We start from the raw sequence: 24977 nt of genomic DNA, 5'->3' as shown, positions 1-24977 counted from the left end.
CACGTAATTGTGAATACTTGTAAATAGTAAATTTATTTAAATTCGCATGAACTTAAACATACAATTTAATATATGTTACACTGTTACTATAAAAATAAATGAAATCTTACATAAAGAATAAATCAATCGTAAAAATTAAGTAGTCTTATACATTAGTGATGAGATAGATCAATACGCGCTACAAGCGTGAGGGATAATAATTGACTGGGAAATAAGAAACTACAATTGGAACTTTTGATGACTTGCTCTTTGGTTTCTCCGAAGAAGATGCTGATGATTTCGAACCATCAGAACATTGTCCTTCACCATAATCTGACACTTGTGCCGATGAGGATGAGGTTGCAACAAAGCAATTCAAGAATGGTGACATCAGCCCCATTTTTTTTCCCCTCTCACACTATAGTTTAATTTGGTTGTGCTAAAGTATCTTCGTCACTAGGCTTCGTTTTGGATATCGTTTCTGTTTGTAAGACAAAGAGAATACAGATTACTGTCTTGGTGCTTGTGAGTTATAAGTGAATGGAATTAATTACTCGAGTATGGGCCTCTATATATAGCAACGTATATCACATGATTTTGAAAACTAAGAAATTGCCGCGTTAGTCATTTAGCTTAGGGAGCAATCTCTTTGAACATTCATGCGTGTAACGGGTTCAGTCTTTTGTGGCTGCTTTACACAACTTTTTATTCCAGTCAACAAACCAAATATGTGTATGTTTCTTCTATTGGAGAGTTTTGGTGCCTGGAACCTTCTTCCATATATGCTCAGAAGAATTTGTCGCTATCTAACATTAATTGCGGATGGGAAATCTTTCTTTTTAGCATCTTCACTAGTTATGTGGACTAAATTGTTTTGGTATACTATGAATAATTAAGCATATATATCGGCATATACACAGAAATTTTACTATATCAAATTAAAGTTATCATCGGATTTAAAAGATGATGAGTAGTCTTAACTATTTGTGAGAATAGAGTTCTTTCTTTAATTAAAGGAGCTTTAATTTTTATTGTCGGAAGGCTTATAACTTATGACTGTATGAGATTTATTTAGATAAACTAAATAAATAAATTAAATATTAAACTTCTTATATTTAAATTGATGAATTGTTATTCTTATATATACGTCATACGTGCGTGTAACTTCGATTTTCTGAAAAATAATATCTTAAGGCCAGGTCTCTTTGATTCTGATCTTCATCACTTCTGTTTAAAACAAGTTATTGAGTTTGGATGTATACATACTAAAAGAATTATTAAGAGAAAAAAATAATCTTCACTAACACAAAACAAACAAACAGAGAAAAATGAAGCTAGAAAATCAAGCGGGTACATAGATAGATTTTTATTCCTTTTATCTTTCAACTTTTCGTCATATAAATATTTTAAATCTGTAATCAAGATTTTAATACAGAGAAATATTAGAAAATTATTTGAATTTATTATTTTTGGCAATCAATTATTCATCAGCCTAATTCTTTTAATTTAAAAAATATTGTTATATTCTTGAAATCTTTACTTTGACTTTAATACCAATTTTTTAATTTATTTAAAATTTAAATTTTTAACAAAAATTTTATTAAAAGATTGTTTTATTATTTTATTATTTTTTATAAATTTTGTAATATTATTTTTCTACGTTTATTTTATTATCATTTTGATTTTTGTCTGTTTTGCGAATTTAATAATTTTTTACAAGTTGAGTTTTTATTTATAATTTATTTGATATTTTTTTTCTCTGAGTTTTTAAGATCTATATATTAGTCTACTCATTTTTATTGCTAATTGTTCTATTTTTAATCTAGTAACTCTTATTTATTTTTGAATTTTTTGAATAAAATTTATTGTGAAATTGAAATTTTAGAAAAAAAAATTATTTTGTATAAATTTAAAAAATTCAGTGTCGTTTGAATTAATATTAGTTAAAATTATTAATATAAAGATAAAGTATATTTTTATCCTTGAAATTTGTTAAAAATTTTAAAAATACCCTAATAAGTTTAAATTTGTTTCAATTTTATCCTTATCTTCAAATATTTTAGTCAAACTATGGTCAATTTTTTTTCCAATTTTACCCTCCAAAACTTATTCATTTTCATCATCTCTAAATTATTATTTTCTCTCTCTTCCAAATACTCCATCACCAAACCCTTTGTAACACCCTTATTTTTAACATCTCATGATCATACTAATAGTTCAACTGTTACTTACCTCTAATCCTTTAATTTGATACTTTTTATTTAATATTGAGCCTTTGCTTTAAAATTACATAGTCACATATCGTATTCTTATCATAATAAATACATAGACTTATCCAAAACTTCTTAATATACAGGTCCTGCCCCTTTAAAATTTAAAATGACAAATGACAAGGAGTAAAATAAAATCTAAGACTAAATCAAATACAAAAAATGAAAACATATATATACATAAAGTTCCGTAGTTCAATCGCGGTTTCATGCCAAAGCTTCCTGAAGTTGTCAATGAAAAAAAAATTTGTAGGGGAGTGAGAACATCGTCCTCAAAAGGATTCTCAGTAGAGAGTTTAAGAATTGTTATAAGAAAATACGTTTAAAGAGAAAAATTGATTTTAAAGCAGTGATTATCTTCGTCCTGTGAATCTTTTGAAAACCAATGACTAACCATCCAAAACATTTTTAAAGAAATAATATTTATTTTTTTTAGAAATCTAAAACATTTCTTTTCTTATAAGAAAAACTTAATCAGTTTCCTCGACTGTATGAATGACCAACTTGTTCCAAGCATAGGTTCATTAAGTCTATGGTGAATCACCTTGATTTTTCATACTTTACTAACACCTCAATCAAAAATCAATCACAGCACCCAACTCAAGCAACTCAACCAAATCAGCAATCAAATCATCACATCAGAAAAATAACCTTCAGCTTCACCACCACCAGCATGAGGGATCTCTTTGTTGCACACACATAGAATACAAACAAGGAAAATACAGATAGGATACAAATACAACAAGTAGGCCAAATAGTAGATAAGCATAGTTAAACAGATAAGCAAACCAAAACAATGCACACCGAAGCAAAACATACAAATGCATATGATGTATGTCTGCCTTATGGCTAATGAGCTCGTCTGTCGATTTTACAGCTAGTGCGTGAAATTGAACTCCGCAAGTTTCGCACAGATAGACCAGCAAGTGTACCGGGTCGTCCAAGTAATACCTCAGGTAAGTGAGGATCGATCCCACGGAGATTGTTGGATTGAACAAGAAATGGCTATCTTGTAGATCTTAATCAGGCGGATAGAAAATATAGTTGTTGTGTAAAATGCAAAAAAACAGAATAAATAAAGTGTTAGTGGATAGGTGTGAAATCAATGATAAGAGAACAGTTGAGGCTTCTGAGATGCTTCCTCCTTCTGGATCAACTTTTCTCACTGTCTACTTCAAGTTCTGATGATGCATTCCATGGCAGGCTGTAAGTGACTAATGCCAGGTCAGTGGTCATTAATCTCCTCTACTTCATATCAAACGCCAGGTCAGTGGTCATCCAATCTGAACGAGGGTGAAGCTCTTGTAGTCCATTCCCTTGGTAATCTTACTCAAAACGCCATAGACAATGTCGGATCTTTTGGATCAGAGAATGCTACCTCGTGATTCCAGCCTATACCACAAAGGCCCTAATCGCCCTGTAACTCAGCTGAACTGATGTCTCCAAGTCCCCTACGAAGTCGTGGATTAACCGTCTAAGAAATGTATAATCAAGCTTGTGGTTCAATACTATCCTATCAAGGACTCGCAAGAACCAATGTAGAATAGGGATGACAATCAAGTTACACTCCCAATTCAATAGGATGAAGAACGAAGATACATCTTAGAATGGAATCAAGCATAGATTGAAATAGAATAGTGATATTATTAATCCATAAGAATCAATAGAGCTCCTAACCTTAACATAGGAGGTTCAGTTGCTCATACTGTATAGAAAATAGTAATGTAAATTCGAATGGGCAAAGATCTCTAACAGGGGTGATCTTTGTTCTATATATAATAACCTAGTAACTAAGAAGTACAAAAATATGATAGAATAGACTAGAGGTGCAAAATCCATCCTTGGGCCCACTTTGGTTGAGTACTTGGGTTGACCTTGGCGTCCACTTTGAGGAATGGGAAGTGAACCATGCTACCTTTTGCTCTTGGTGGGCATTAAACACCCATTAGGGGGTGGTTGGCGTTCAACACCAGTTTTGGATCTCCTTTAGGGCATTGAACGCCAGTTGTAGCTCCTTGGCGTTCAACGCCCAGAATGGGCAGGCTCCTTCGAAGAAAAGTATAGACCATTATGTATTGCTAGAAAGCTCTGAAAGTTAGCGTTCCAACGCCATTGAGAACGTATCATTTTGACCTCTATAGCTTTGGAAATTCTCATTTGAGTGCACGGAGGTCAAAATCTGACAGCATTTGCTATGCTTTCCTTGCCTCTAAATCGGACTTTGCCAAAACTCCTCAATTTCAACCAGAAAATACCTGAAATCATCATAAAACACACAAACTCAAAGTAGAATCCAAAAATGTGAATTTTTCACTAAAACCTATGAAAATATAATAAAACTTGAACAAAACATAACAAAAACTATATGAAAATAATGCCAAAAACCGTATAAAATATCCGCTCATCAGAACACCAAACTTAAACTGTTGCTTGTCCCCAAGCAACCAAAAACAAAGTAGAATTAAAAAGAAGAGAAAGATACAATAAATCTCATAATTTTCAATGAAGCTCAGTTTCAATTAGATGAGCGGGACTAGTGGCTATTTACTTCTAAATAGTTTTGGCATCTCACTTTCCTTTGAAGCTTAGAAGTGCTGGCATCTTTAGGAACTTAGAATCGAGATGGTATTATTGACTCTCCTAGTTTAGTTATTTTTTATTTTTGAACACAGTTTCTTTTGAGTCTTGGCTTTGACCCTAAGCACCTTGTTTTCCTGTATTACCACCAGATACATAAACACCACAGACACTTAAGTGGGTGAACCCTTTCGGATTGTGATTCAGCTTTGCTAGAATCTCCAGCCAGTGGTGTCTAGAGTTCTTAAGTACACTCTTTTTGCTTTGGATCATGACTTTAACTGCTCAGTCTCAAGTTTTTCACTTGACACCTTCACACCACAAGCATATAGTTAGGGGAATAAGCTCTTTTGAACTTTTAAGCCAAGATTTTGTTTCTTTTACGTCCTCCTAACCATTGATGCTCAAAACCTTGGACACTTGCTCTTGCCTTTTGGTTTAAAGAGCTAGTGGCTTTTTCTTTTTGCTTTTTTTTCCTTCTTTCTTTTTCTTTTTCTTTCTTTTTGCTGCTTTTTTTTTGTTGCTTTAAGAATCAATTTTTGGATTTTTTAGATTACCAATAATATCCTTTTTCATCATTCTTTCAATAGCCAACGTTCTTAACTCCAACATCAAATATACATTGTTTATTCATGCATTCAAAAAGTAAAAGCAATGCCACCACATCAAGATAATTGAACTATTCTTATGATATAACTCGAAATTCATGCATCTTTACTGCTTCTAAAAAAATCAAAATTTTATTTAAGTTCAATGGGATGATAAGAGGAATATTTTATACCTAATTAGAAAAAAAATAGGGAAAATAGAAACTTAAATCCTAAAAATGCTCATGCAATTCCTAAATTAAAAGACAGCAACTTAAATAAAAACTTAAATGCTACTAGTGATCGTGTAAATCTAAACATGAGAAACAGTAATTAAAATAGGCACACAAATAGGGAGGTGGAACTCAACTACCTTAATCCTAGTTGGCGTTAGGCTCTTCAGGAGATAATTTCTGACACTTCAGCTGGTAGACAGGTATAGCTTAAGGCAGTGGGAGAAGCTATTCCTATTTATACATTGTCTTGCTTCAAATTGCCTGATGGTTTAATTTCGAAAATTCACTCTCTACTTTCTCAGTTCTGGTGGGGACAAAAGGGTTCTGAAAGGCGGATGGTTTGGATTAGCTGGGACACTATGACTCGCCCACGAAGAGAAGGAGGCCTTGGATTTAAAGATCTCAAAATCCAAAATCTGGCGCTTTTAGGCAAATAATTTTGGCGACTCGTAACGCAATGTACTTCCTTATTATAAAAAATCCTAAAAGGTAAATACTTTAGCAATAGTAATGCTATAATGGCTAAAATTAGAGTCTTACCTTCTTGGGGATGGAGGAGCATACTGGAAGGTCGAAAGATTGTTGAAAAAGGTCTTAACTGGGCTGTGGGTACTAGAGAGAATATCCAACCTTTGAGGATCCTTGGCTGCCTCTTCCGTATTCTTTAATGACTTTTGACATTCCAAATAGACAAGCTATTTCTGAGTTGGTTCCAAGAGTTAAAGATTTAATTACTGAAGATAGGATTTGAATCAGAATCTGATTCAAGAGTTATTTTTCCAAGACGTTGCAGACATGATTTTGTCAGTTAAAATTCAGCAGAGTAGGGACAAATTACAATGGAATTTGAACAAATCCAAGCAATATGATACAACTTCAGGTTACAGAATTGGCTATTTATTTTACCATCTGCCTCTGGAGCTTTGCCCTAATTATATGCAGCAGAAAAAGCCGTGGACTTGCCTCACAAAATTAAGCTATTTATCTGGAAAGCTCTCCATAGCCAGCTTCCGGTGCTTGCTCAGATTCATCACCGCATGCCATCTATATCGCCAATATGCCCATGTTGTCATGAAGCAACAGAAACAATTACTCATTGTTTGACCGATTGCTCTAGAATTAAAGAAGTATGGTCTCAGAGTTATTTTTGTGACTGTCTTCCCCCTCAGAGCCCTAACGACTTTTGGACATGGTAGACTGCATCAACAGAGATGCTTAACCCGTTGAAGAATTCTTACCGTAAGTCTCAATTGCTTGCCATCATTTGTTGGAACTGCTGGAAAGCTCGCACTAGTTAATTTTTGAAGGTTCTACTTCGATGCCATCTGCCATTCTAGCAAGTTCTGTCAAGTTGCTCCGTGAAATCCAAAGAACTCCCAGTGTAGATCATCATCTCCATGAGGCAAACTCTTAGTTTCATTCAATTTGATTTATCATTCTTTCTTCTTTAAGATTTTTCTTCGTTTTTCGACTATATACCGTTGGATGAATACCTTCAGTGTATTATTTTGGGAAATTCCCACCTTGTATTATGCTGTCCTATTTTTGGACATCTTTGTATTTCATTTTTCAATAATTAATGAAATATAACCTACTATTTAACTTTAAAATTTAATTAGATTATAATATCTACTAATATTCTTTTTTCTAATAAATACTTGAAGAATTTAGTGAGTCATGCCAAAAAATAGACGAGGGACTGTTATGTCAAGCAGAAAAAAATGTTGGAAATTAATCTGTGTATTAATTTTTTTTTAGACTAAAATGTCCGCTTCTAAAATTCTTGGGGACTGATTTGGGTAATTACTCCGCTGAAAAATGAACTGGAGACTGATTTATCTACCGGAGTAAAACTTTAAAAATATTTTTGTGTATTAATTTTTCTTGAGGACTAAAATGTCCGCTTTTAAAATATTTAAGAACTGATTTGGATAATTACTCTTTCCAAAATTTTGGAATACCATATTTTAAAATTGGTGTATAAGTAAACATATTTTAATTATTTTAAAATTGGTATATAAATAAATATACTATCAATGAATTTAACACCGTATATATGTATATATATAAAATCCAGGTGTACATAATCCGTTGCAGCGGATTACCTACCCACTACATCTTTATAAACTGTTAGATCCTATGGCGATTTATACCTAATGAAATTCTTTTATAAACCGCGACATCTTATAGCGATTTTTACATAGCAGCATCTCAACAGCAACATCTCAACGTAATTTGCATGATCCTGTAACAATTTACATAAAATTAAAAATAACACAAATGTGTAATAATTTTCAAAAAATTACAATTATATCATTTTAAAGTATATTTGATTTATTTATGTAACTTATCCAAAAATGATCGTTTTGCTTTTTTTTTTTTCTTTTCTTTCATGGGCAAATACAAAAGTTCTCAAATACGAAATTATACAAACGCAGGACTGGGTCTAAAGCAGCCACAAACGACCACTTGATATGATTTTTCTAAGATGCTCTCCTTACTCGATAAGCAAGATGACCAACTAATTAACGCGCCAAACTCTCCTTTATAAAATCATAACATGCTAGTATAAGTTATAGTCCACTAATTCCTCAACATAAGCCAATACATCATTATTATTTATTTATTCACTCTGAAATTCATCCATTCTCTAAACTATTTTCAAAAGTTTAACTAGCTAATCCAATTCCATTAGTAGAATTCTCCGTTTTTGATGTCCTTCCTATTGAATTACTTTGCCCCTTCCTCGTCCTCATCTATTGAAGTATCATCAGATTATGATGATGATGAAGAATCTCAATTGCAATCACCATCTTCAGATAAATCTCAGAGCAAATCAAAATCAAAGCCAGGAATAACACCAATTGCGGTCAAACCTTATCCTTCGGTGCAGGTTAATTTGTTCATATACTACGTTGGGAATTTCTTGTAGCAGTCCAGATATGTTAGAACGTTAACGAAGATGTAGACGCGAACTGCTTCGCAACGTAACCAAAGACTATAAAGTTCACATTATTAATAATGATAATTTTTCTGTGGTTATGGTTTTATATATTCTTTGGATTGTATAAGGATAAGCATCATTGAATAAGTGTAAGTCTTTGATATATCGTGTCGCCCGCCTAATGAAGCGGTCTTAAAACTTCATTTCGTCCTGTTTAACGGTTTGGTTCGTCAAATTTTATTATTATTATTATTATTAAATATTAAATAATATATATAATTTTATAATCATTTTAATAAATTTATAATTTCTGAATATATAAAAAAATTATAATTTTTAAATACACAAATATTAAAATCTGTATAATTATAAATATGTAATAAACATAATTATAAATTAAATTTTTTGAAACAAAATAATAAAACTAACATTGTCTAAAGTAAAATAAATATTATCTCCAAAACAAAATAAACATAATTCAAAACACTAAATTAGAACATATTCAATTCTCATCTTCATTCTCTTGTAGGTCAATAACATCATTGAATTTTGGAATAAAAAATTGCAAAAAAAAAACTGAGCCCGGTGAGAATAAAGCTCGCACCGTCCCACCAAAACCCACGATTTAAACGGTACAAGTTAAGCAGGCTTTTGATGTATGGCGATCTCAATTTTCCATCCCAACCCGCATTTTTTAGCAGGTTACGTGAGTCGACCTGACAAGTTTAGATCCATTTGCCACCCTTAACCACTGTCTTAACACGGAAAAACCTCTATCTTTAAAGACACATTACTTCTATCAATTAATACTAACTAAGTTGGGTTGGTCTAGTGGTTAGCTCACTAGTCCGCTTAAGCAAGTGCCGGGGGTTCGAATCCCGCCTTGTGCATGCAGCAACCCATTGGCCAGCGGCAAACCCTTAAATGGAGCTCAGTACCGCGGCGGATTAGTCCTTGACCTGTCGGGTTGGGGGATACCGTGGGAAACCAAAAAAAAAAATACTCAACATGTAATATTATTAGTCATACTAAAGTCTTTTGTTGTTGATACATTGGGGTCTAGGCCCAAAAGAAAGAAAGAAAAAAACTACTCTCTACTAAGAGTTAATCGAAAAAAATTCTTGTTTATCTTTTGCAATCACAACATTTAGTTTTTGTGAGGGATTATCAATAAACTGGAAATAGCAAGTGTTATACTTCTTCTTGCAAGTTAATCGGCACAAAAATTTTCTTAAGGTATGCGTGCTTATATACTAATCCCCATACTCTTTTTCATCATCTCCATAATGTTTCTTACCAGCGGGTTGTAACTTTGTTGTCCTCTCTCGCTCTTGTGAGTTCTTCATAGACGGTTACTGAATTGACTTCAGCCTCCATTCTTCTTATGCCAAGGTTCCATGCCATGCTAACTGCGTAGTTCACACCCCATAATGTAGTTTTTTAGGTAAAACGAAGCCATTAGGGTCGATTTAGTATGTATGGCACTATATGATTAAATTGAATGCACTTAATTCGATTTATACATTACTGACGTTTATAAATACGAGCTCAACGTGAATTTTTTACCGTAATGAAATTCACAATGGCTAATGATGAGAGTTTTGTAGCTCTTGTGCACTATAGAGGGTCAATTAAGAAAAAAATGTGATCAGGTATTAAATTTATTGATAAGGACCCGCTGAGTGTTTTTCTCAAACTTTCGACGAGTTTTACTAAGTTTAAAAATACTATACTCCAGAAACTAGGTTTGCTTTACATCAAAGGGTGAAGAAGTTGTTCTATAGAATCCCGATATCCGTGTTACGCGATGATGTGAAGTATGATTCATTTGTTATTAGCAGTGATGAGGATTTGCAAGTTCTGCACCATTGTCGTCATCAGTTTCCCGAGGTGAGGACTCTGGAACTGTTGGCGAAGCTTGTGGATGTCGTATCTAGTTCTAAAGGTTCAAATCAGAATCCTCAATCCTCAAGACATCTAGCTTGCTTTAGTTCCATGCCTGTTGGTGCCTCGTCGGTTACGCCAATCGTTGCACCTGAGGCAGTTTTAGTTGCTTTTCCTTCCTTTACATTTAATCTGAACCATAGTGGTAATGCCAGAGTTAGTGAGACTTGACCGTCAAGGGAGGTAGCATTTGCGACGCCCGTTTCATTTGCAATGATCCTGATCTTTGGAGAGGTTGAAATACCTGATGGGGTTAAGGATGCACTGCATGATGATGATGATGTGGAGCCCGCCACAATAGCGAATGATAGTGATGATGACACACTACAGCCGACTCCAGTTGTGGGTGGAGAAGCATCTAATTTGGGTACTAACAGTACCACCCACACTTCTCAGCTTTGGATTTGGATGCCATGGCACCTTAGAGGATTTGGGAGTACCTGTTGGCTTCGAGGCTAGAGAGACAAAGAACACAAAAGTCATATCTGAATTTCAAGTTGGTCAGTAGTTTCAGGATAAAGAAAAAGTGGTGTTAAGCATGAAGAGTTATAGCATTCGCCGTGGAGTTGAGTACAAGGTATTGAAATCCAATCATCGTAAGTATTATGCCAAGTGCAAGGAGTTCGGCAGCGGGTGCGCATGGCTTATTCGGAGGCACACTTCGGGTTCAGACCAACTTACAGGAGGGTTTGGATGGTTAAACAGAAAGTCGTGGCCCATGTTTACAGAGATTGGGAGGAGTCATACAATGACTTGTCACGATGGGTATTGGGTGTTCAGATCACGAGGCCAGGTAGTGTTGCGGTGTTGAAGACGAGTCCTGTGCGGGTTGGTGGGCAGGTGGATGACTCTGCAGCTTATTTCCATCGGCTTTTCAGGACATTCCCATCTTGTATTGATGCATTTCGTCATTGCAAGCTGTTGGTGCACCACCTGAACGACATTTGGCAAGTTATACGGCATCCACAAGAACTGTGCATACAAGTATTTATCGTTAGTCACCATAACTAGTAAAAGATACAAATACTAATCTAGTTATAAATAGATTGAGAGCAAACGATACTCACATCACCGGGCAGGAGTAAATTTATCCTAAGCCTCCAATGCGCAACACGAGGCCCCTTGTCGCTCAACATGGGCTAATAACCTGACCATCTAAAAACTACAACATTTAATTAACAATAAAGTAAACCACCATGTTATTAAAAAGATTATGCATAATTAAAGGGAGAGTACCTGGACGCTAACGACCAATAAAAGACATCAAACACATCTGGTCAGAAACCAGGGAACCTCCAGAAGATCCACGAATGGAGGAGCTGCAAAATACCGGCCAACTTGACAACATTTCTATTAGCCACACGGCACATGCACCTGAATAGCCATGGCAGTGCAGCAAACCCCAGCTATACTAACCCTGTCCTCTAGCCTGGCAATATAGGGTAGCCAACAATGTGGAGGCGAGTACCTGACTTATTCCCAAACAGCTGTGTGGATAGGAGCATCATGATATATACACGGGCATACCTCCTAACCATCTCATCATCTGCCCGCTATGGCAGCTCACTAAATGTCTCCTAAAACCATGTACACTTCACCATGAACTTGTCGATGCAGTTTGCAGGAGGGAAAACATCCAACAGCTCCTCAAACCATACCCACACCGGGCGGCCCCCTCGATATGTCACGCAAAGCCCGTAAGGCATCCACTGACATACTGACCATCAATTGCGAGCCCTAGTTGGTATGCCACATCCTGGAGCGTGATCGTGTACTCCCCGAATGACATATGAAAAGTGTGTGTCTCAATCCGCCATATCTCCACGAATGCGCTGACTAATGACTCATCCAATCGAAACCATGTCTCATTCAGTCTTGCAAGATGGTATAAACCAACCATCTGTAAGTACAGAATGATCCTATCGTCTAATGCCATACCGTGTTGCCGTCCCAAGCTGGTGATGCAGTGATGGGACTGCACAACAATAGAAAATTCCTTATCACAATCGTCACAATATAATTTCCAATGCATGAATTTCTGAAAATGATAAACATTGCATGCTCTAACTTTAAAAAAAATCATCAAAGCATATAGTTCCACACGTTTACACAGAGAATACAAAAAGGATTAAAAAACTGAAAAATCTAACTTATCCTACATTTCTAATCATAATTATCTAACTCAAAAAATCATAGTTACAGAAAATATTTATATTAATTTTTTCAAAAAACTCAAAAAAGTTATAGCACTCATCAACCAAGTCTCGTTGAATACAAGACTAATAAATTCAAAAATCTAACATATCCTACAATCCTAAACAACCTTCTTTGGTACCATTTCAAGTTATTAAAATCTAACCACCTAATAGCTTATTACTTCTAATATGCACTTGTATTAACATCACTAGAATACTCTAACTAACTACCACGCGATTTATGTTAACATCACTAGAAAAACTAATCTATGTTTAAAAAAGAAAAATTTGTTCACTAACCTCAAGGTGGATGGCGCCAGCAGTATGCGCGACTCCATCTAGCCGATATAGACGATTCGAGTCGTCCTCCATGTGTTCAACTTCCAATATTCCTAAGCTTCTTTCCGATGATTTCGGATTTGGGTGGTGGGATTAGGTGTGAGGTTTGTATGTTTTGTAGTTCGAATGAATGAAATTCGATTTGTATACATAGCCATTTTCACCATAAATCGAATTCATTGGATTCGAATTGCTTGAGAGAGGTGTTGCATGTAAATCGAATTATGTGTTTTGATTTACCATGGGCTTGTCTTCACATCTATAGATCGAATTGAATGGATTCAATTTACTAGCATATATAAATCGAATCCATTGTATCGATTTAGTATGATTGTTTAATTCGAAGTCACTAGTTTCGATTTATACGTGAAATCCATTTGCATGCAATTCAAATTCCATGACTTTTGGAATGCTATTGATTTATTAAAGTAAATTGCCCCTATTAATAGGTTTTGAAAAGATCTATCTATTGAACTTTTCTTGTTGCTCAAAACGATTAAGGCCGTCAATTGGCAGTTGATTGATTTTACTTTATTTGAATGATCATAAATATGACCGCTAGATTGACTGCAGAGTACAGTTTCATACACTAACCATTCAATGGTAAATATTGATGAACAGTTGAGGCCTATCTCAATTGGTTAAACCATATGACTCTTAATATGCAGTACCCGGTTTCAAACCTTGGTGAGTGCACCAAGTATTGAATATGAACCCTTAAATGTTAAATGGATAGGTGTATCCAATCTACTTGACCAAAAAAAAAACAAATTATATCAAATAACCATATCAATATCAAGTTCTAAAAATTAAATCAGTTAACCTACAGGTAGAATTAAAATTTAACTAAAGTTGAATTAGACATAATAAAATAGGATAATTATAGTGTACAGATTCCATTGTATAAAGATTTACAGATATTCGAATTGGAAGAAATCAGAGGTAACAGGTGTCCAAGAGCAATGCAATTGGGAGCAACGTGGTAGTCTATGTAAAACGGTATGGAGCCGAGCTGCTGAAGCTGGAAGGGTGGATGGCTCCGTTGGGTTTTTTTTTTTTCGAAAATGTCGAAACGGATAGTTGGAGCCAAGCATGCTGTTGCAATGCTTGGGCTGGGAGACCAAAAACATTTCACATAAGGCCTTGGTTATTTTAGGTGTTATTATGGATAGTGAAAACCATGATGTAGGAGGAATATATCATTGAAGAGAATATGACTCCTGAACAAAAAATGAAAGAGTATATCACCCAAATGAATATAGTAAATGTGACCAGAAAAAATATTTCTAAGTTAATATAGTAAATGTGATTTAACCAATATTAAATATGCAATTACGCACTGTAGTATTAATAATAGATGTATGACATATTTTGCCCAAAAATTGCAATAAAAAAATATTTGTAAGTTAATATACTTTAGATGTATTAATTACAGTTATTTATTATAATATTGTCTAACTAATATACGTGAAAATTTAAAAATATAAATACATTAAGATTAAATATTTTAATATTTTTGTATGTTATTTTTGTCCAAAAGTCAAAAATTTTTTATATCCTTGACGCTATAATTACTAAATGCTAAACCCCTAATCTGATGTGGAGTGTTTAGGTGACATTTTTTTTGTATTCTAAGTATTGTTTTTAATTAAAAGAAGGCAATAGAAAATGTTACTTTGATTAATGTAGATGTAAGTATGCATCTTATGTAAAAATAGTATTGGTGACGAGTAGAAGTAAAATAAAAAAAAAAACAGTTGGCAGTTGGTCTTCAAAGTATTTTGGGTGGAAGTTATGAAATAGTAGAAGGAGTGACGATGACACAAAAGGAAGGTTAGATTCATGAATAATGCAGTTGACTTGTTTGTTTGTTGTGGTGAAAGTAAACCGTCACACTAAACCATAACAGTAAACCCTAAATGATAAATCCAAAACCCAAAAAATCGACTAATTTGTGAATTTCTTGTTGGAAAAGTACAAGGTAGCACTAACTCCGGAACATGATACCTGAATCTGGTACCCGAAAACTCAAAACCGAAAAAACCTGAACTATAGTCCTAAAACCCGAAAACCGAAAACAATAAAGCCTATACCCTTAAAGCCTAAATTGCAGTTGATTTTTCTATTTCTCTAGGTGAGAGGACACCGTAACACTAATTCCTAAACCGTGAATCATGAATCATGTAAGCTGAACCGTAAATTATAAATCATAAACTTTAAACCGTAATTCATGATCTATAGTCCTTAAACAATAAACCGCAATCCAATAAACCGGTCAGTAGACTGGACTGAATCATAGTTGTAAGAACTGACGCGATGATTGAATCAGTCAAATAACTGATTTACTGATTTATTGGTTTAATGGATAAGTTATTGGTTGTCCAGATAGAACTGATCCTATGCAAGTAAAGAAATTAAAATAGTCACAAGTCTAAAATTACAATTTAAAATAGATATCATAACCAATATTTTAAAAAAAATCAAGTTTTAACAAATTATAATCATAAATTATTGTTCACGGATCATGGCATAAGTATATAAAATTGTAGTATATTTTTATAATAAAGAATTTTAAAAGGAGTTAATAAGAGAGAAAAAAAATTAAGAATTCTATTTACGAAATAGATATAAAGAATATGAAGTTATTAGTTAGTTATTAAAGCTTGGCCTGAGATAGTGTATCGAAACTGTTTTAACAATAGAATTCATCAAGGAAAATGTTGCAAGTGACAAAAAAAATTCATTATAATTAAAAAATACATTATATCACTGGTCAACTTATAATTAACATATTAACACTCATTATGTCATTAGTGAATTCATCAGCACCTTCGCAAGGAATAAAAAAATATTTTCTCCACTTAACTAAACCAACAATAGCTATTCTATCATCTCGTCTTCTACTTAACTGACTGAACTTAATTCACCTGTTTCTTCCTTGAGTGAAAATAAAGGTTGCCCAATGTATTCCTTTCCTTAACAAAACTCACCAATTTTAACTTTTCTTCACTAACTTAAAAACAGAAACTAATAGCCTATACATCATATTAGACACAACAAAATTCTTAGCACAATTGTTAACATGAGAGTAAAAATCCTTTTCAGATTTTAATCACAGAAATTAAAAAAGAAAAAAAAAATTTATGTCTATTATAATATCAACAACAAATTAATATCTAATTATAATTCATTCACAAGTTTCATTATAATTTACATATATGGCTGTCCCTATGAAACAAAATTTTGGAATTACCATGTCCATGTGTCTACTATCTTTAAAGTTATCCATGCTTAGTAGAGTGCAACAAGTCTTTAACTCTACAACAACTATAATATTCAGAGGCAATCAAGCATAGAACATTCCTTTCTGAATAAACCAAGCAATTTACAATACAACATATGGAACTAACAGCTTAAATCAATTTCCATGGAGAACATATAAACCATCAGAGTGCATACTAAAAGATGACAAAAACCTACATAGGCAATACCAGAAAATGCCATCTCAACATCTATATATTCATTATCATGCCTACCTTGCTAGCAGTACCCATAGCAATAAGACCTTTTAAAACCCAGCATCATCATACACATGTTAAAATTAAATTCTCTATAGTTGTCCATGTTGTAATTACAGTGCTTATTCCTTCAATTCTTTGCATTTTCACTCATATTTTTCCTGCAAAAAAAAATTACTCTTATAGTTTGATCCCACAATTAACGACTTCAACAGTAAAAGATTGGTTATCTTAAGTTCTTAACTAATCTCACATCAACTATTTATTCACATATAAACAATGACATAACCAAGAATAAGAAATCAATTATATTCGAAAAAATACTATGCTTATTTTGTATTTCTACTCTAGCAAACCTAGAATGACAAGCAAAAAAATTGTTTTGATCTCATGAAGATGCGTCTGCTAATAATTTACAGAAAGAATAACTGAACATAAATGATAAGCAACGGCAGAGATAACGCCAATGACCAGGGTGAAGGGCCAGGGGACAACGACTCCACCACTGCAACGAAGCAACTGGCGATTTGCGAACTAGGAAGCGAGCTTCACCACGATGAACACACGTAGATCCCAAGCGCCACCAGCAATGACAGCGAGCAGACCAGTGGCGGCGACCCTCGTAGACGGAGCTAGGTTTTGCTCTGCTGAGAGGAGAGGCGTGAGGTGAAGACCTTAGTTGCCTTTTTTTTCATCCATTGTTTTTTTTTTTTTGCGTCCACTTAAACCCAAAACGCAAACGGTCTCGCCAACGGAATCCGACGCAAACAAACCCCGTTCCATTTCACGCAACTACATCGGCTCACTCAGCCCACCCATGAGCACCCACACGGCCACACCTCGCTGAAAGCCTGCTCCAGCAGCGCACAAGGGAGACAACACGTGTCGGCAGAAGAGACAAGGAGATGGTATATCTGTAAATCTGTACAAAATTGCATCTGTACAGTAGAGCGACCCAATAAAATAAGGGATAAGTACGATTTTGGTCCCTAACGTTTTGTGCCAGAATCGAATTCGTCCCTCTTGTTAATTTGGGTTTAAAGTCGTCCTTAACGTTTTTATTCGTATTAAAATCGTCCTTTTTATTTTTTTGGACAAAAATACCCCTTTCCCCTCCCCCTCCTTACCTCCCTTCCCCCACCCTCACCCCTTCCTCGTTTTCCCTTCCCCGCACCCCCACCCCCACTCCCACCCGCGTCACCCCCTCCCCGTCTTCCCTTCCCAGCACCCCCACCACCACCACGCGTCACCCCCACCCCCTCCTCCCTTTCCCCTCCCCCTCCCTGTCTTCCCTTCCCAGCACCCCCACCCCCACCCCGCGTCACCCCCCTCCCTGTCTTCCCTTCCCAGCACCCCTACCCCCACCCCGCGGTCACCCCCACCCCTCCCCCTTCCCCCCTCCCTGTCTTCCCTTCCCAGCACCCCCACCCCACCCAGCGTCACCCCCCTCCCTGTCTTCCCTTCCCAGCACCCCCACCCCACCCCGCGGTCACCCCCACCCCTCCCCCTTTCCCCCTCCCCCTCCCCGTCTCCCCCTTCCCCAAATCAACAAATCAGAAACAGAAAGCAACAATAATATTCCACAAAACAACAACAAATCAGCAACAATAATAATAAGAAGAAGAAGAAGGGAAGAAGAAGAAGAATCGGTGCGGCGGCGGTGCAGCGGTGGGGTCGGCGAGGCAAAGGCGGACGCGAGGCAGAAGCAGACGCGGCGAGGCAGACGCCTTCCCCTTCCCCCTCCCCTCCCCCCCCCTCCCCTCCCCTCCCCTCCCCTCCCCCTTCGTATTGCCTCCCCCCCTCCCCACAAAACGCGTTTTCTTTTTTTTTAATTATATATTTTTTTATTAAAGTAAGGGTAAATTTGGAATAAATTAAAAAATTTTATTGAAAATGACGATTTTAATACGAATAAAAATGTTAAGAACGACTTTAAACCCAAATTAACAAGAGGGACGAATTCGATTCTGGCACAAAACATTAGGGACCAAAATCGTACTTACCCCATAAAATAATATACTTATGTATAAAATATATTTGAAGAATCGTTTTTTATTTTGTTAATTGCTAAAAACTGAACTGGTTTACCAATTTTCCAAATTTGTTAGTTTCCTGACAACAGGTTTTTACCTTTTACTTTAAATTGAACGTCCAAACCAATTTTAAGGGTAGTTGGTTAATTCGGTCAAACTGTCCTATTGTTCATTTCTTTGAAAAAAGGAACATAAAAAATAGTTTCTTGTAAACTCATACTTAAGTTTGTATATGATAACACCTGCATTTGCAGATGGCAAAGATGAGATGGAGAAAATCAAGTTTGCAAAGTTGTTGCTGCCTGCCCGAGAAACTTCACAGCATGTAGGTTTATTACGGGAAGGAAGGTGGCCCCCTTCGTAAGAAAAAGTCAAATTTTGAAACTTTCATTTAAATAGTTTTCAACAAAAGAAACAAACAGGAGGTATACTATTACACCCCATCATATATAGGTTTATGCTCATATCCTTTTTTTACCATCTCATTTACTACCTTCAACAGAAGAAACTTACATTTTTAAATTCCAGTATGATAAGACAGCTATTCTGATTTCAACGCAATATTAACACTGCAGTATGCACAAGAAGATCACAGCATGCTAAAGAATATATTCGACTATTGATCTCACATTTCTCCTACTATTAATTCATCAAACGCTCATCTTCTCTCCCTGTTCACGGGCGATGGAAGCCGAGAGAATTCCAAGATCACGATTTAAGACTGTCAATGCTGATTCACATTCAGAAATTATTCTTGTTACAGAAGAGGGCTCTTCAGATGTCTCAGAAGATCCAAAGGCAAGAGCTGCATGCGAATCTCTAAGATTCCGTAGGTTGGCCAGAAACTGTTTCAAATAAAAAGGATGTAATTATGATATATGCAAAGTCATTGAAAATATCATTCAAAAGATAGCTTTCTTTTATTTTTCATGTTTTCAAATTTGAAATCCCAGAGCAGTAAATGTGAATTGCACTCAGCATGACCATCTTAACATAAAAATAAATGAATCCATTCATCAGGATAATCAGTTCAAAGCATTGACGGTGTTCCATATTTGAATGACACATACTTTTGTAACTAATAAACTAATAAAAAATCACTTCTTGAATTTGAACTCTAATAATTTGCACAGTTGTGAGGCTTTTAAGAAAACACATCCTTTGCAACAAAAGCAGGTTACCTTCAAAAGCATCTTGTAGGCCTCCAATAAACGATTGGCAGCTGGTCCGAACCCATGAAGTTGGGGGACCTCCATCATATGTGTCCATGGACGAATTTCCTACACCAATAATAGAATTCATTACTGTGATTGTTTCTCAGCTCATAAAATAGCATGTTTTAACAAGCCCTAAAGCTAAATGTGCTCGAACCTTTGTGTAAATCGTATTGAATGTTCTAGCTGTTTCTAGGAAAGATTCCAAATGTGACCGAAGTTGGGATTCCACCTCAGTATATTCCTCATCTGGATTATAAGCATGCTACAATCAGGAAAAAATAGCAACCGTATGAAAATAAGTACAGAAGTGATAGTTCAGCCAACAGGAGGAAGCCAAATTATAATGAGTTCTCTCAAGAAATAAAACGGGGTTATCACAGGCTTGATTCAGTTATGAATGAGAAATAAAAAGCATTACTAGGTGAATTAATATGCATGGAGGCAGAAACAATGGATAGAAGATTTCAAGCTGCCGATTAATTTCTACACTTATCCAATGACAAGAAGTGAATTAAAATGTTCTGTACCTTGGATGCTAAGTCATCCACCTTTTGTTGAAGATTCAACAAAATTTTTGACTGCTCAGAAAGTTTTGCCTCGAGCTCAGAAACCTCTGGCCTGAATGAAGTTTGATTAAAAGAAACAGAATGTTACTGTGTTGGTGACCTTAGATAAAAAGCACACTAGGAAATGATTGAAATCAAGATTTGTTGCTATATTAGTAATCACTGAATATGAAGATAAGTAATTTATAGAAAGACTAAAGGAAGCAATCCTTTACAATGGATATATGGACTGAATCTGCACATCTGCTGGAAACAATTTGCATTCTTCTGAGAAAATCTGGGCTTGTTTTTCAGCAATGGAATCTATCAACTGTATATCCTTGGATACCTGCTCATCAACACTACCAGAAACAGAATGTAAAGCAAATGTAAGTCAATTCAATATGTGCAAACAATAATTATTGGAAAAAAGAAAGAAAATACCACTTAACTAGTAACAACCTCCATTCTGGATTATCAGCATAGATAGTTGCCTCCACTAGATCTACAATAAGACGAAGCATTTCAGTACGGTCTTCATAGCTCCCATGTCCCTGTTACAAATATGCCTAATATTTACCAGCTTCGGAAAGACGTGATAACCATGACATGCATGAATATTACAACAAAGCATAGCAGATAAAACTTGGACAAAGAAAATCTTCATCCTAGATTATATCATTAAAATAGGGCAAACAAAGGACTCTAAGGGAAGCATAATAAAAATATCTAGAAACAAGGCTAAAAATAATCGACATTTATATCTTAACATGCTAGTGCTAGAATAACCTCTTCATGTCAAACTGCAAAGATTCGATATGCTTTTACTATTAATCACTCGCGGCACTTACTAGACACATAATGAGCCAGAACCTGCCAAAAAAAACTTTAATGTTTAACTCATCAACTAATTTTACCCTAATCCTTGCATTGGCAATGCCTCATACTTTCTTAAGTTGATGGCTAATAACAACTCTATCTATATTTGATGGCACTTTAAGCCACATAATATGATAGAACAGCAAAATGATTTCTTTGTTTCACATCAACTGGGTTTGTACCATGTCACTTGATTGTTTGTGGCTTATTCTGGCATTCTGCCTTCAGCACTTGGCTCAAAATAACTCACACTCACAAAATCAAGACAAGAAACATGATGTTAACTGAAATACAATTAAGACATCATACAATAATCATCAGAATTGAAATTCACACCAACACTGTATCTACCTACTCAAATGCTTCTTAAGAAAAGAATAATCAATACTTCAATAGGTATCCCGTAAGCACTAATAGAATTCAATGTGAACCAAGGCAATAAAAGAAACCAATCTAAAAATGAAATTTATACCAAAAAACTAAAAGAAGGTATGTAAATGAAGAGACTAGGAATAAAGGATAAGAAAAAAGTAAGGAACAGAATAATGTTATCTTTAAGAAATGAATACAATGGAAAAAAAGAAATATAGAAAAAAAAAAGAACATTATGACTACCAAAAACTCCAAAAGCTTCTTAGGGCCAGTTTGGGTAAACAACTTAATTAAGTTTTTTTGAAAAAAGAGTTTAAAACATAAGGACTTATATTAAAAGCAACTTATAAATAAGTTATTTTGTGTTTGGAAAGTTATTATAGAAGTACTTGTTTTAAAGTTGTGTAATAAATAGGAGTGATAAAATAGTTTTTGAGGAGAGAAGTCAAATTTTTTAACTTCTTCAAAAGCTCTTAAACAACTTTTCGTAAAGTTAAAAGCATATCTAAAAAACTGTACCAAATACCATTAATGTAACTTTTCATAAGTCAAAAGCTCAAAAAAATAGCTTTTAAAACTTCACAAATGGGCCCTTATAAACAACAAAAACTAAAGGAATTTAAAAGCAACACATTAGCATGCATCCAGCAGCAGGCTACTATTCTGAGCTTCTTATAGATACATATATAAATATGTAACATCAATGACTAACCTGAATGGCTTCTGTATCTACAGCAATCGTAATACCCAGAAACTTAGCAATCTCTGCCAAATCTGCAAATCATAAGAACCAAAATTCTGAAAGAAGACACAACCAGAAGTAGCAAGGAAGACAAATTTGTTCAAAATAATAATTCAATAAAAACAGATGTGCTGCATATGACAGAAATGAAGTTGAGCAAGTCACAAGTAAACAACCACTGAATAATCAAATAAAAAAAAAGACTGCCACTAAACGTAGAAGTAAAGAGTTCCTGATCTGCATGAAATTGACACGAGGCAAATCATTAACAGGATATTCATAGAATACAGTTGATAATTAGAGGGTTCAAAGATGGTTGGCTTTGAACAAATGTTATAAGAAACCAATCAGGTCCAAACTTGGACATACCACAGATTTATTTTCTTCTGCTACGATATATATTTAAACAATACATTCAAATCACGAAGTAGCTACAAAGATAGCTTGGATAATGAGTATCCAGTAGCCATTTCAGAAATTGAGTAATGACAATGACAATACTTACACTGAATTCTAGCCGTCTCCTCATCACGATCAAGGACATCCCCTTGTAAGTTTTGTTGAGAAAAAGGTGACTTATCACCTAATAGCCTGTTGCAATTACGAGGACCAAATGTTATTTCTTGTTAAATATACAGGAAATCAACACAGAAGATTTAGTAAATAGTGTTTTACATAGGCTAAAAGCATGTTAACATTATTGAACACTGAAAGAGAACTTAGCTAAGTCTAAGCAAGGAACGTAGAGGGTAGACTATAAAGAAACTGTAAAAATTAGGGATACTAAAATTGGATGGTTTTGATAGTTGTGCAACTGGGCACTAGGCAGATGGTGGAAAATGGGTGGCAAACTGGCACATCGTTTTCATTGTATCTTTGTGAAATTGTGGATCATAAAAATTGTATCTCTTTGGCCAGGGTGGGAACGAGGTCATTCTGGGTTGCACTAATTTCAATCACTCCTTTTATAACGCCAAGCATAGTGAAATCATTTTTGTTCCAAATTTTTAAGATACCCATCAAGCCATCATCTTATTTCCCAATTATTTTGAAAATGTGAATCAAAACTGTGAGCACAGTAAAACACACATCTTGATAGTTGTAAAAATATCAATTATTCAAACCTAACACCTACCAAAGTTTTCAAGATTTACATTAACTTGTTTTCGTATAGATAATAGATTTCACCAAAATACTAAACAGAAGGACTTAGAAGAAACAAAGAATCACATACCGAAAGAAGAGCCACTCCAACAGGGCATAGCGCTCCAAGCCAGCAAAAAGGAGGGACTGTGCAGGGGCATTGGCTCTTGGGTAATTTAGTGTTGCCAATTTCTTCTGAATCTCTTCCATTTGCCTTGATGCCATCTTCTGAATCTTAGTGAGTAGCTTCGGAGACCCTCCCAAAAACAGAAAAATAGAAGCAAATATATCAATCAACATTTTGAATTCATCATGGTTCCTGCTTCCTAACAATAGCTTCCTAAAATAAGTTGCAGTTACATAGTAAACGAAAGACAAGCAAATATATCTAAATTGCAGCACAAATTCTAATTCATGATGAGAATAAGATTCAGTTGCACAAACAACTTCACAGCAAGATTCACAACTTCACCAAATGATAGACAAGCAAATATATCAAATCAAAATACTCACAAATTCACAACTTCAAAGTGTAGATTCAACTCATTCACAATGTGAGAGAGAGAGGATTACTTACCTGCAGATGATGGCGTATGAAGACAGCGACGCGCGCAGAGGAAAGGGGCTCCAGTGACGGACTCACACGAAGATGCGACGGCGACGGCCGGGATCACAGCGACGGCGACCGGAACAGAGACAGTGCAGCGACGCGGTTCGAGGAAAGGGGCAACGGTGACGGGCAAAAAAGGAAGCTGCGACGATGATGGCCTCACCGCGACGGTGACCGAAGCAAAGATGCGTTGCAGACGGCGGTGAGCTTCTCGGACGGTGGGTTTTCTCAGTGAGGGCTGTGGTCTGGGGAGAAGAAGAGTGAAGACCGGCTCGGAGGCATTGATTTGAGGCTGAGGCACAAAGGAACCGCTTATTACCTTTCGTGGGTTACATAGAGGTGTGTAACGCCGGGGCTCCGTTAACCGAATTATATTCTTTAAAATTTGAATCTCATTTTAAAAAATAAAATATGATTTCTCATCATTAATTTTATGATGAATCAAAAATAAATATAAAAAAAATTATTCAAAAATAAAAGATAACATTTACTTTTTAAAATAAAATTTAAACTTTACAAAATGCAAATCTAAATTATATTAGAAAGATTTAAAAAAATAAATATTTTACTTTTATAAATAATAAAACATAGCCTTATATACGTATATAAAATTAATAATAATATTTTTTATTTTTTTATATTTATATTTCTAATATATAAAAAAATTTTCTCTTTTTTTTATATATAGGTTATTATATATTAATAAATATATGTGAATCTTTATTTATTAAGATTATTATATTAGTAAATATTAGTACTAAATTATTTTATTTATGTTTATTTTATATTTAATTTTTTTATTTATTTATTTTACAATACATTATCAGTATGAGATTCTGATTTAAAT

The 24977-nt window shown here is 34.9% G+C and overlaps 1 protein-coding gene across 6 annotated transcripts; it reads right to left on the bottom strand.

Moving 5' to 3' along the window:
• Positions 1-18983: 18983 nt before the first annotated feature.
• Positions 18984-24549, bottom strand: LOC112703062 (AUGMIN subunit 7). Of its 6 annotated transcripts, none has more exons than XM_025754368.3 (10): positions 24098-24549; positions 23612-23777; positions 22883-22968; positions 22348-22409; positions 20829-20938; positions 20621-20746; positions 20367-20457; positions 19994-20101; positions 19804-19902; positions 18984-19467 (listed from the first exon to the last, which is right to left on the bottom strand). In XM_025754368.3, the coding sequence occupies exons 2-10, from the start codon at positions 23743-23745 to the stop codon at positions 19273-19275; spliced, it is 1011 nt and encodes a 336-aa protein (XP_025610153.1). In that variant the 5' UTR covers positions 23746-23777; positions 24098-24549; the 3' UTR covers positions 18984-19272. The 6 variants fall into 6 exon arrangements, with proteins under 6 accessions (XP_025610153.1, XP_025610157.1, XP_025610155.1 ...); XM_025754372.3 differs by having other exon boundaries at positions 20847-20938; XM_025754370.3 differs by having other exon boundaries at positions 23612-23766; positions 24098-24475.
• Positions 24550-24977: the final 428 nt, after the last annotated feature.

The sequence above is a fragment of the Arachis hypogaea genome, chromosome 7 (assembly GCF_003086295.3).
Source record: "Arachis hypogaea cultivar Tifrunner chromosome 7, arahy.Tifrunner.gnm2.J5K5, whole genome shotgun sequence".
Classification (NCBI taxonomy): domain Eukaryota; kingdom Viridiplantae; phylum Streptophyta; class Magnoliopsida; order Fabales; family Fabaceae; genus Arachis; species Arachis hypogaea.
Note: the sequence above shows the minus strand (reverse complement) of the source record. Positions and strands in the feature narration are given on the sequence as shown.

What these genes read in the sequence shown, in the direction of transcription:
- LOC112703062 (XM_072199477.1), bottom strand. Translation starts at nt 23,820, where the DNA reads ATGTTGATTGATATATTTGCTTCTATTTTTCTGTTTTTGGGAGGGTCT. An exon ending in TAGATACAGAAGCCATTCAG is followed by an intron (nt 20,939 to 22,347) that starts GTTAGTCATTGA and finishes TATTTGTAACAG; the next exon opens with GGACATGGGAGCTATGAAGA. An exon ending in CCTACAAGATGCTTTTGAAG is followed by an intron (nt 19,468 to 19,803) that starts GTAACCTGCTTT and finishes TATTTGAAACAG; the next exon opens with TTTCTGGCCAACCTACGGAA.